Source organism: Oncorhynchus kisutch, linkage group LG22 (assembly GCF_002021735.2).
Source record: "Oncorhynchus kisutch isolate 150728-3 linkage group LG22, Okis_V2, whole genome shotgun sequence".
Classification (NCBI taxonomy): Eukaryota; Metazoa; Chordata; class Actinopteri; order Salmoniformes; family Salmonidae; genus Oncorhynchus; species Oncorhynchus kisutch.
Window position 1 is genome coordinate 5,239,094 of NC_034195.2, and position 11,696 is coordinate 5,250,789.

General features: G+C 45.8%; 1 protein-coding gene across 1 annotated transcript in view; it reads right to left on the bottom strand.

Moving 5' to 3' along the window:
• Positions 1 to 701: 701 nt before the first annotated feature.
• LOC109867651 (phosphatidylinositol 4-phosphate 3-kinase C2 domain-containing subunit alpha-like) overlaps positions 702 to 11,696 on the bottom strand; it is a 59,456-nt gene continuing 48,461 nt past the window's right edge. Inside the window, exons 19-33 of the mRNA XM_031801056.1 lie at positions 10,142 to 10,322; positions 9,515 to 9,619; positions 8,554 to 8,646; positions 7,440 to 7,569; positions 7,176 to 7,312; positions 6,562 to 6,731; positions 5,980 to 6,136; positions 5,300 to 5,409; positions 4,546 to 4,753; positions 4,157 to 4,281; positions 3,620 to 3,737; positions 3,267 to 3,348; positions 2,783 to 2,892; positions 2,423 to 2,548; positions 702 to 2,270 (exon numbers count right to left, since the gene is read on the bottom strand). Coding sequence (XP_031656916.1) covers positions 2,088 to 2,270; positions 2,423 to 2,548; positions 2,783 to 2,892; positions 3,267 to 3,348; positions 3,620 to 3,737; positions 4,157 to 4,281; positions 4,546 to 4,753; positions 5,300 to 5,409; positions 5,980 to 6,136; positions 6,562 to 6,731; positions 7,176 to 7,312; positions 7,440 to 7,569; positions 8,554 to 8,646; positions 9,515 to 9,619; positions 10,142 to 10,322 — 2,035 coding nt within the window. The 3' untranslated portion in view covers positions 702 to 2,087. The remainder of the gene's footprint in view (positions 2,271 to 2,422; positions 2,549 to 2,782; positions 2,893 to 3,266; positions 3,349 to 3,619; positions 3,738 to 4,156; positions 4,282 to 4,545; positions 4,754 to 5,299; positions 5,410 to 5,979; positions 6,137 to 6,561; positions 6,732 to 7,175; positions 7,313 to 7,439; positions 7,570 to 8,553; positions 8,647 to 9,514; positions 9,620 to 10,141; positions 10,323 to 11,696) is intronic.

An 11,696-nucleotide genomic window follows, 5' to 3' on the forward strand; every position in this document is an offset into this window, starting at 1 on the left:
CGTGGGAAATTACGTCAGATGCGCTTGAGTAGAAGAAAGCCACAATCCCGCACTGTTTTCAGACAACTGAACTGCAGCCACGCCACTTGTCTGTAAAGGTGAGGGATGGCGCTGGAGAAACACAACCATTCTCAAACAACCTTATTTTCGGTCAAATGTGTGGTACTGTTTTTTTGGGGCTATGTCATCATAAGAATGCTTTTCACTGACTTTTCCAGCTAAATAAGACTCCTGAACATCTAATCAAATGGCTACCCGGACTATTTGCATTGTTCCCCCCCCCCCCCCCCCCCCATTTTTACGCTGCTTATTATCCATGAATGGTCACTTTATACCTCGACTAACCCGTACCCCTGCACATTGACTCTGTACCGGCACCCCCTGTATATAGCCTCGCTACTGTTATTTTATTGTTGCTCCTTAATTATTCGTTTTTTTCCCTCTTTTTTAATAAAGATTATTTTACTAAATACTTTAACATGTATTTTTTGAACTGCATTGCCAGTTAGTAAGCATTTCACTTTTAGATCTAAACCGGTTGTAATTCAGCGCATGTGACAAATGACATTTGATTTGGAAAAGAGACCATCAGGTGCATAGAAATACAAAATAAGATGTACAATTATCAATGACAGCCAATATCACTGATTCGATTGGCCCTTTGCCAACATAAACAACAAAAAACACAATTAACTTCAGTCTTTGTTCAAAAAACATTTAATTCGCTTTAGGAAAGAAGGGATTACAGTACACACCGATTCATTCTGGTTAAGATAACCAATTACGAATAAATAACTGGCCATGTTATTAATACAAACTCAGCATGTTTATTTTTAATTTTTTACAGTCATTAAAATAGTGGATCGTCACCATTTGTCTTTGTTGATATTCTCTTTAAAACCCCTCCAGGATAAATTCATTATTTCATCTTTAGTTTTGTAGTCGGCTCAGAGGAAGCAGCGTATCTCTTGCCCTGGATGTCTTTCCCTTTTTTTGTCCATATGGCTCCAGGTCAAGTAACCCCTACAGCACAGATCTAGGATCAGCTTACCCCACCCCAAATTCTACCCTTAAACCAATAGGTGGCGATATAACATCTGACCTTAGATCAGTGTTTAGAGGCAAACTTATCCTACATCATCAAATGCACAACAAGAGTGTGTTCGTGATACAAATCCCGAAAAGGAGTCAAGTAATTACCATTAAAAAGACATGGTGGTGTGCAGACAAGTTGGAGCTGATCCTTTCCAACACCTTCTGATGCTAGTACTGAACCCCGCTCACAGTGGAAGAACTGTTGACATTATTTGACAGAATAGATTTCTTTTTCAATTGGGGTATCACAATTTCTATCAAATATACTGTGATAAGGTTAAAGTGGAGCGTAGTAGAGATTGTGAACACAAACAAGGCACCCTGTTTGGTTCCCCTTTGGAAGAGTGGTTTGCCATCATCATCAGTTCTTTTGGCACGTGATTGGGACAGTTGGAGTCTGGTTTGAGACGGACACATCCCCAGACATTCTCAGCTAGCTTAGCAGGAAACCAGACGCTTCCTATTCGTCTATGTAGAAAAAAGTTACATGTAAAAATGAGCCCCTTTTTAAAAAATAAACGTGTCAATCTATATATACTCTTCTGAAAGTAAGCCATTTTGGTCCTCTAATGTCAAAATGTACAAAACATTACAGCTCTCGTGTTATAGTTTAGGAACAAACAAAATAAGTGGAGATTGTTTGCTATGATGAGGAAACAACCATGATTAGTGAGAGTGAGAGAAAGGCCCCGCACCCAGAAACAACCCCTAGTCTAGCCCCTATCCCTTAGGCACTTGTGTAGATCTGAAAGGTCGGTGCTACAACCATATTGCTTATAATTCTTTAGGATCTACATGAACGGCCTTCAGGGGTAGAACGGGTTTCTGGACAGGGTCAAAGAGAGGTTGGGAATGAGGTGAGCTTGAGGAGGAAGGGGGTAGAGTTTAGAAGCACCCCCCCTGGGGAGTGGCCAGTTCCGCTGCCCTTATATGGGTGTATCTCTGGAGTTTTTGAAGAGGTGAGAAGTGGAGTTGTTCCCAGGTGGAGTCGTCTAGAAGTAGGGCACGGCGGTCAGCTTGTACCAATTGACCGTCTCCTTGCTGAGGTCGAAGTCCTTGAGTTTGAGCGTGACGCCGCCCAGGTAGCAGTTCTCTCTCAGCGACTCGGCACTAAGCACGCTCAGTTGCAGCTCCCGCAGACCAAGGGTCTCCTTGCTGTAGCCACTGTACACCAGCTAAGGAGGAGGTATTTATATTAGTTCGCATTCGTCACAAAGGCAGATGAGGAGAACAGTTCCAAAGTGACAGTCGGTCAGGACACAAAGCCGTTAGCTATGACAATTTGCTAGGTGGCCTAATGAAAATGTGCCACACTGATTTCACTCACCATTTCGTTGAAAGTGGGGTTCCTGGTCTTCCTGGAAATCTTTGTTTTGCACTTGGAGGTTTTGTGGGGGTCTGGGAGCAGGTAGGTTTTCACATAAGGGTTAGGGTCTGTCTCCTCCTCAGTTACCTATAAGTAGGCAGATGGACATGGACATGCTTAGTGAGCATTAACTAAGGCCAAACTGAGGATTCATGCATGTAATTCAATTCCATAACATTTTATTTATCCTATCAGGGGTAAAAAAAAATGGATCTTGAGATATGTGGGGATATGTAAGGATAAAGGTATCAATTAATTATACTGCCAAAAGTTTGAGTTGTGCGCTAGTTAGGATTGGGCCCTGTGAGCCACCCTACTCACCAGGTCTCGGATGTGCATGACCATGATGAAGAGTGTGCTGTTCCTGTAGGAAACAGACAGCTTCACCTCCCCCTCCACTCTGCCTGAGGTTGGACTCAATGGTGGCGCCTCTGCAGGAGAAATAACTCTTTCAAAACTGTAGCTGCGACAATGGCGATACATATCAAATCAAATGGCTACCCGGACTATTTTTGTATTGACCCCCCCCCTTTCTTATTTTTACGCTGCTGAAACTCTTTGTTTATTATCTATGTAGAGTCACTTTACCTCTACCTACATGTACATATTACCTCAATTACTTTGACTAACCTCTAACCCCGCACGTTTATTTAGTAAATATTTTCTTAACTCTTATTCTTCTTAACTGCACTGTCAGTTAAGGACTTGTAAGGAAGAATTTCGCGGTAAGGTCTACACCGGTTGTATTCGGCGCATTTGACAAATAAAATGTGATTTGACATATACACATAGGACTCAGATTTACCTGGTGCTTTGGCCATCGCCTCGAATCCTTCCGTCTTGTCGTCTCTCGCGATCGGATGGAAGAATGTATAGATAAGATCACACTGATAGAGAAAGAGAGAAAATATTGAGAACCCCTTATTTGGATACTCCGTAGAGCATTGACAAATGGACTATCGGTAACCTTTCAACTAACTATGTACTGAACTTAACCCTAATCGTAGGAAGCCATTTGTTATCCAACAGATAGTATGACCATCTGTAGAGCACATACAGATGGACTATCCTGACTAGCCTAAAATGTGACCAAAATATTGAGTGAAAATAGAGTGTGTTGGGCTTTTATAACTGTGTGTGTCTGTGTGTGTCAATCACCTGGGTGACCTCTGTGGAGCTCCTCAACAGGTTGTGGACATAGCTGTTGAGCTCAATCTTCCTCTTGGCCGCCACATCCTTGATGTGTGTACGGCCCAGCACCATCCTATTAGGGAACCTAGGGAGGGGACGGGGAAAGTTTAGTGCACTGACAAGAAGACGTGCATCTGTGGAGAAGTGGGGGCTACACTATTAGGGAACCTAGGGAGGGGACGGGGAAAGTTTAGTGCACTGACAAGAAGACGTGCATCTGTGGAGAAGTGGGGGCTACACTTTTGGGGGTGGAAGGGAAGATTTACCCACATACAATGTAAGGCTCTTCGAGTTAAAGCACAACAAATATTCTCAATATTATTACTGTCGTTGTAAAATCTGAGGTTACCTTTGGCTTTCTGAGGTTATATGTATGGCAGACTTTCAAAGTGTTTTTGGGAACAGGGTGCTGCCATGCCACTTCCAGACAGCTTTAGTTGCTATGAGCAACACCTACAAAATGTGGGTTCTCCCAAAAATGTGTGTGTGCACGGGTGCGCGTACCCTGGCAGCTTCCACAGAGGGAAGAGGATGCACAGCTTGTTGTGGAGCTCCTGGAACTCGTCGAAGGTGCGTAAGAGAAACTGGGCCTCGCTCTGCCCCTCTCGCAAGAGTCTCACCACATAGGTCTACAGGAGGAGGAAGACGAGGGGGAGGGAGAAAAAAAAAAATAGGATTTTAGCTTTTTGTTAGAATTATATTCATGTTATGACTTCTCGATATGTAGATTTATTCAAACTCTTGATATGCCAGATATGTGTTGTTCTGGTATCCCTATAGGGCAGCTTTGCCCTGCCACATAGGTCTACAGGACATAGGTCATAGGTCACATAGGTCTGTCAGTGCAGCAGTGAGACCAATGAACACATGTACGTCTATGGTTGGAGACTCACGTAGTGCTTGTCGGGGTTGTATCTCTTCTGGAAGGAGAAGATGGAGGCGTCGCGGATGCGTCCCTCCTGCTTCAGCGTGTAGGTCTTGGGGGAGAAGGAGAGGATGGGCTCGTCGTTGGACGGCAGGCCAGAGAAGCGCATCTGGGCCAGGTTGTGGATGAAGAAGTTGAACTTGGTGGCCACGCTGCCCAGGCTGGTCTCAATCAACCTGGAGGGAGGGAGGGCGGGCGGGAGAGTGAAGAGGAGGTTCAACTTCAGACAAAGGGAGTATTTTTATTTTTATGATACACTATTAGCTGTGTTTTCCGCTTTGCCTCTGTGAAAATGACTGAAAAGAGACTGGAGGTAAATGGAAGACGAAATTGATAAATAGTAGCATTTCACATGAATGTTTTAGGATTGCAACTGGGAGTTCTATGGCGGTTCATGACGACATTGTTCTGCCACCAGCTGGGCATTGTGGGGCAGTCGGTAGTTGCAAATCAAGTATAGCGCTGCATTAATTGTCACTGCTGAAACGCAATAATAAAATCAAAGTGACATTTCATTTGTGGCTCCTGGTCGCCTTTTCACATCGGTCGTTCAAGCGCAAGCCATTCAAGCTACTAAACATAGTAAGGCTTAAGCACGTAATTCTTGTGCCTTTTGCATTGGGAGGCTGAATCACGACTGTGGCAGGGGCTCAGAGAGGAGCGGTGCACCATGTTCAAAGCTATTCAATCGGTGGAAAAACAGCCCACTTTACAGACAGTACCTGGTGAAGAAGATGGTGGCCTCTGCGTCGGTGGTCTGGGGCTGCAGCGCGTCGTACACGTACTTAAGGTCTTGAGCTCCAGTAAGCTCTGGTAGGCCTGACAACGTCATCTGTTAAATCGCGCACGCACGCATACAGACAAAGACACACACAATTACAACCCATTAATGTACAGCGAAAGGATTTACTAACAAAAGACTATTAGAAACCGATGACTTAGGGAAGGTCATACTGTAACAAGGGAGCTTTGATTCATGAGGCTAGAATAGAGCATTTGAATCGCTACGGTACACTCAAGAAATTCCTTAGACCAAGAAGAGGGCCATCACCAAGGCCTAACAAAGGGCATTACCCAGGCAACACCAAAGTAACTCATCAAGTTGACGTCACACTTTTGGGGGGGGGGGGGGGGGGGGGGGGGACCATTTAGAAACACGCTTTGTGCCCCATCTATCTGACAATGGTCCTGTGGACCATTTTTGTGAATTATTTGTGATGCCAAGCTGAAATGCCAGGTGAATTCCTAGAAAAGGCCAATGTAGTTGTTCCACGTCAACTGTTTGTGCTGTCTTTCCCACTCCTATGGTCATGTTAAAATGTTTACCATGACAACAATCATAGCGGTAGCACAAACTGATCTGGAACCAGGGCTAGGACTTGACTGCAGAGCCTTATCTTACCAGTGAGAGCAGGTTGAGGAAGAGGCCTGAGTGTTTACGGATTAGGTTGTAGGCCTGGGAGCACAGGTCCACAAACAGCTGGAAGCGACTGGTGGGCCTCTCCCCCCCGTTGATCACGTAGGCCATGTCAGAAGTCAGCACAAATGGAGCACGGTCCCTGGGAGAAGGGGCGAGAGAGAGAGAGAAAAGATGACTAAAACGTGGGAGATAGAGAACTAAAAACAAAAACAAAGCACATGTCATGTAGCCTGGTTAAAACAGGGAGCATTTGGTCGAGCGTAACCAGGCTACATGGCACGTTGTCTGGCACAGGTCTGAATCAGAACACTGATCAAAACCAGCAGACACTCAGGCCCCGTCTTAAACACAAGCACAGAGCCCAAATCTCTACATTTCTGTCGTTACAGGTCTATAAAGCGTTACTCTTAGAACTGAGGAAACATTTGCCTTTTACTAAAGGGAGGGAGGTTAGCGAGAAACAGTTACAAAAGGGCAGGGGAGAGAGTGCGCTAAATTTGACCCCAAGCTAGCATTGGAGGCAGATGTTTAGACTGCTAGGCCACCCCAGGCCACAGCGCGTACCTTTTGAAGCTGCCGAACATCTGGGCGTGGCCCAGGAACTTGCCGAAGTCGATGTGGAACATGTGACCGGTGGAGCGCAGCATGATGTTGTCGTTGTGGCGGTCGCAGATACCCAGCACGTAGGTGGCCACGCAGCAGCCCGCACACGAGTAGATGAAGTTCTCCGACGCCTCGAGGGACAGAGAGGAGGAGTGAGACACACATACAATTTTTCACACTATTGTGCCGACCCAAACCAGACTGCGCTGGCTTGGATATTTCCTTTTAACATTGTCCTCTTCAGCAAGGTTCCAGCAACTCTGGTGGATGTGTAACCGGGCCGTCTCAGTACAGCTCAGTTTGACTTGGCTCGATTCAGCACAGTGTAAAAAGTCCTACAGTAGCTGGTTCTCCCTCTAATAGGCAGAATCCTCACTAGAGATCTGCATACTGGACATTTCAGCCAATTAGTGCAGTGATAAAGGAGAAATCTGTGTGTAACATGCGCATTGCAGGTGCAGACAAGAAATAAACCGATCATATTATCGCCACTTGTTCATCTTCTCAACCTCATCCTCTGTCGGAGTCTGGGGTCCAAAGATTAAAAGGGTCAAGTTTAAGGGTCAGACAGTTACCTTCTCGTACTCATCCTCAGCAGGGTTGTACTTGCGGAGCCACTCTGCCAGCGGCTTGTCCTTGAAGGAGCCGGTCACGCCATACTCCGCCTGGATCTTCCTCAGGGTGTCTGAGGACGGCACCAGCTCCACCATACCTGCCAACACACACAGCACCACAACACACACACACTCTGTCACAACTACAGACATAGCATGAGTACGCATTGCATTACAATTAGTAAACCGGATGTGTGTGTTGTGAATTCTAGTGTGTATTAGTGCCTTTGTCTTTGCCAGTGGAGATGCATTTGAAGTTGACAATGCGCAGGTCCAGTCCCTCCTGAAGCCAGATGCGGTCCATAATCCGGATCATCTGCAGAGCCAGCATGTCCTGCCGCAGGTCCTCTCCCACCTAACACACACGTACACACACGCAGGCAGCAAGGCAGAAACACAGGCAGGCAGGCACGCACACAGGCAGACATGTACGCAGGCAGGCAGACACGCACGCAGGCAGGCAGACACACACACACAGGAGGCCCACACAGACCAAGACTCACGTTAGTTAGAATATTTATAATTAGGCGGGTGCTTATATTGGTCCTATTTCCCAGATGTACAAGCGTGTATTCATGCGTATTAATATGCATGTGTGACTTGGAAATGTGTTTGTTGCAGCCAGGGTCTGCCATTATCAACGCGACCCTGGAACAATTAGGGTTAAGTGACTTGCTCAAGGGCACATCAACAGATTTGAACCTTGTCGGCTCGGAGATTCGAACTAGAGACTTTTCGGTTAACGCTCTAACCGTTAGGCTACCTGCCACCCCTAAGTTATCATCCACAGAAACATATTTTATTCTCATTCAGAGTTTCTTTCCATCTGTCTGTCAATGTCTGGTCAAGCAAAGACTTCCCTACACATCCTATTGACAGAGCCCTATGTTGAGATATTGTCATGCCACCAGGTGGTGCTGTTTTAACTACGAAACCAAAGACAAGATGCAAACGATTGTAGTAACTGATCTCTTTTCTATGTTGGAAAAAATGACACTTAAAGGCAGCAAATCAAAACCAAGGGAACTCTTTAGAATCTATTCCTGCATTCCTCCATGCTTCAAACACTCCCAAAGCAATGACTAACTGTCCATTAATTCATGCGGAGAACGGCTCGAAAATGTGTCGAGGTATTTCCAGTGACATGTCACGGACTACTAAGTATTACACCTCTGATAAATTGCTTGTTCATGGAAGTGCATATTTCATTGAGTCTGGCGTCACAGAAAAATAATCTAGTAGTCTAATCTGTCTAGGAGTGATGATCTAGGATCAGGTCCCCCCCTCTTATTTATTATGATTTAAAAGGCCAAACTGCACTCCCAGCCCTGCCTCCCACCTTGAACATGACATTGATCTCCTCTCCCAGAGGGTCAGCGTTCACCAGGGCCAGCTTCAGGGGCACCGCATTGGAGTTGAAGAAGGAGCACGACTGTACACAGACACAGAGAGAGGGAGCAAGAGAGAGAGGGGAGAAAGAGTAGAAAGAGGAGAGAAAGAAAGTAGGGAGAGAGTGAAAAGGAGAGAAAAAATAGAAAGGGGAGAGAGAGGAGAGTGCCTGTGGTTAATTATACAAGCCTGCCCTGGCCATGGGAGCACTGGCCTGCTTTTGGGAGACAAAGGGGGGATGATTTTATTCAGTGAGGGGGCATCACCTTGGATTGTCTGGTACGAGATTGGGGTCAGATACACCGGTGAGCACAACACACACTAACACATACAGATCATCTCATATACAAAACGCACACAGTACACAAAACGCACACACGCAGCCACACACACTTGCCCAGCTGTGAGAAACATGGTGGGGGTGTGCGGACGGAGCACAGCGCTCAGTCAGAAAGGAAAAAGGGGAGCCGCCGAGGACAGGGAAGAGCATGCCTGCATTACACACTTACAGTTGATGTACGGGACTAGATCTTGTATTCTAGTCAATGGCCTCTTACAAGAGGTGGTAGGGGGGTAACTAGGAAGTAACTGAAGTGACCTGTAGATTAAGTGGCAGTTAGCATTTGGATGGTGGAGGTTATGATCAGCCACTTGGACAACTACAGTATGGGTCATCGAGATATGGCCATTTGTTGTTGAAATGATGCTGATCAGTTGACATGTCAGCCTCCAGTAAGCGACGGACCAAACAAGGAACCCCATGGTCAAATGGGCATTTTCTGAGTGTACGGTCAAACTTTAAGCTGGTAACAGATCCGTTTGTGCCGTCTTGTATGACCATAGGAAACAGACCTGGGACCAGGCTGGTCGTGCTTTGGGTCACTGTTTCCATTGTTGGACAACGGACGTACCTTGATGTTGAGTTGTTTGGCCTCCAGGCTGGGGCTGAGGGGCAGTCTGCAACTGTTCCTCTGGAAGAATGACTGCACCCTCTCCAGACCTTCCTGGAGCACCACCTACACACACAAATAGTTGAATTAATGTCAAGCCTTCACGGTTGAAATTATGATGTAAAAAATGGGCACTTAAACACAATTGGTAAATAACATAAGTAGTTAAACAAGACATCCGGACCATAACTAAATACAGTATTTTATTTGTATATTATTTTGCCTTTATTTGACTAGATAAAGTCAGTTAAGAACAAATTCTTATTTTCAATGACTGTCTAGGGACAGTGGGTTAACTGCCTTGTTCAGGGGCAGAACGACAGATTTTTACCTTGTCAGCTTGGGGGATTCGATCTCGCAACCTTTCGGTTACTAGTTCAATGCTCTAACCACTAGGCTACCTGCCACCTCTACACTCTAACCACTAGGCTACCTGCCACCTCTACACTCTAACCACTAGGCTACCTGCCGCCCCAACAGCAGACCGTAAAATAAAGTGTTATCAAGCCCTTTAAGAGGCTTGTGAGATACTACTGGAATACCATCTACTGTATGTGTGTGTGTTCGAATGCCTCCTGGCCCTCTCACCTGTCGTGCGTAGCCCCCGGCCTGCCGGACCTTCTCGGCCAGCGCCCCCAGCAGAGTGACCAAGCGGGTCTGTTTGTCCAGCTCGGCCCGGAGGCCGGCCCCACACAGACAAAGCAGGGCCCCCAGCACCTGGTCGTACCTCCGGCCAAACGCTGGGTCCTGCACCGCATCCCTCAGTAGCCTGGTGGGGAGAGTGAGGGGAGTATAATGGGATCGGACAAACCAGGGTCGTGTTCATTATGCACCAAACGGAAGAAAATGGACTTAAACCAGGAGGGACTTCCCAGACTTGTAAGAAAGAACACAACGCTTTTTCAAAATGCTTTCAAAACATTTTCCATTCCGTGCCCTAATGAACAAGACTCATATTTCTGACTACCTATTGCGGCATTTGAGGGAACCAGCCACCTTGCGTTTATGGAGTAGAAGGAGGAAGTTTCCCAGTCTAGATACCCATTTAAAAATCAGTTTTGGGTACCTCCTGTTCCATAAAAGTCTACATTATACCACTTAGCAAAACTACTCTATTCTATATACTATGCTTCATAAGCACACACACACACACACACACACTACTAGAATACTACTTTCACAGTCCCCAGGTCCAGAACAAATTCAAGGAAACATACAGTATTATACAGAGCCATGAGTGCATGGAACTCCCTTCCCTCTTATATAGCGCAAGGGAACAGCAAACCTGGTTAAAAAATAAAATAAAAAAGCAACACCTCACGGCACAACGACCTACTTGTCGTGTGTATGTACTGACATCAGGTTTTATTTTATTTAACTAGGCAAAACACCAGTCTCAACGTCAACAGTGAAGAGGCGCCTCTGGGATGCTGGCCTTCTAGGCAGAGTTCCTCTGTCCTGTGTCTGTGTTCTTTTGCCCATCTTAATCTTTTCTTTTTATTGGCCAGTCTGAGATATGGCTTTTTCTTTGCAACTCTGCCTAGAAGGCCAGCATCCCGGAGTCGCCTCTTCACTGTTGACGTTGAGACTGGTGTATTGCAGGTACTATTTAATGAAGCTGCCAGTTGAGGACTTGTGAGGCATCTGTTTCTCAAACTAGACACTAATGTACTTGTCCTCTTGCTCAGTTGTGCACCGAGGCCTCCTACTCCTCTTTCTACTCTGGTTAGCGACAGTTTGCGCTGTTCTGTGAAGGGAGTAGTACACAGCGTTGTACGAGATCTTCGGTTGCTTGGCAATTTCTCGCATGGAATAGCCTTCATTTCTCAGAGCAAGAATAGAGTGACGAGTTTCAGAAGAAAGGCCTTTGTTTCTGGCCATTTTGAGCCTGTAATCAAACCACAATTGCTGATGCTCCAGGTACTCAACTAGTCTAAAGAAGGCCAGTTTTATTGCTTCTTTAATCAGAACAGCAGTTTTCAGCTGTAAACATAATTGCAAAAGGGTTTTCTTAATGATCAATTAGTCTTTTTAAAATGATAAACTTGGATTAGCTAACAAAACATGCCATTGGAACACAGGAGTGATGGTTGCTGATAATGGGCCTTTGTACGACTATGTAGATATTCCATTAATCAGCCGT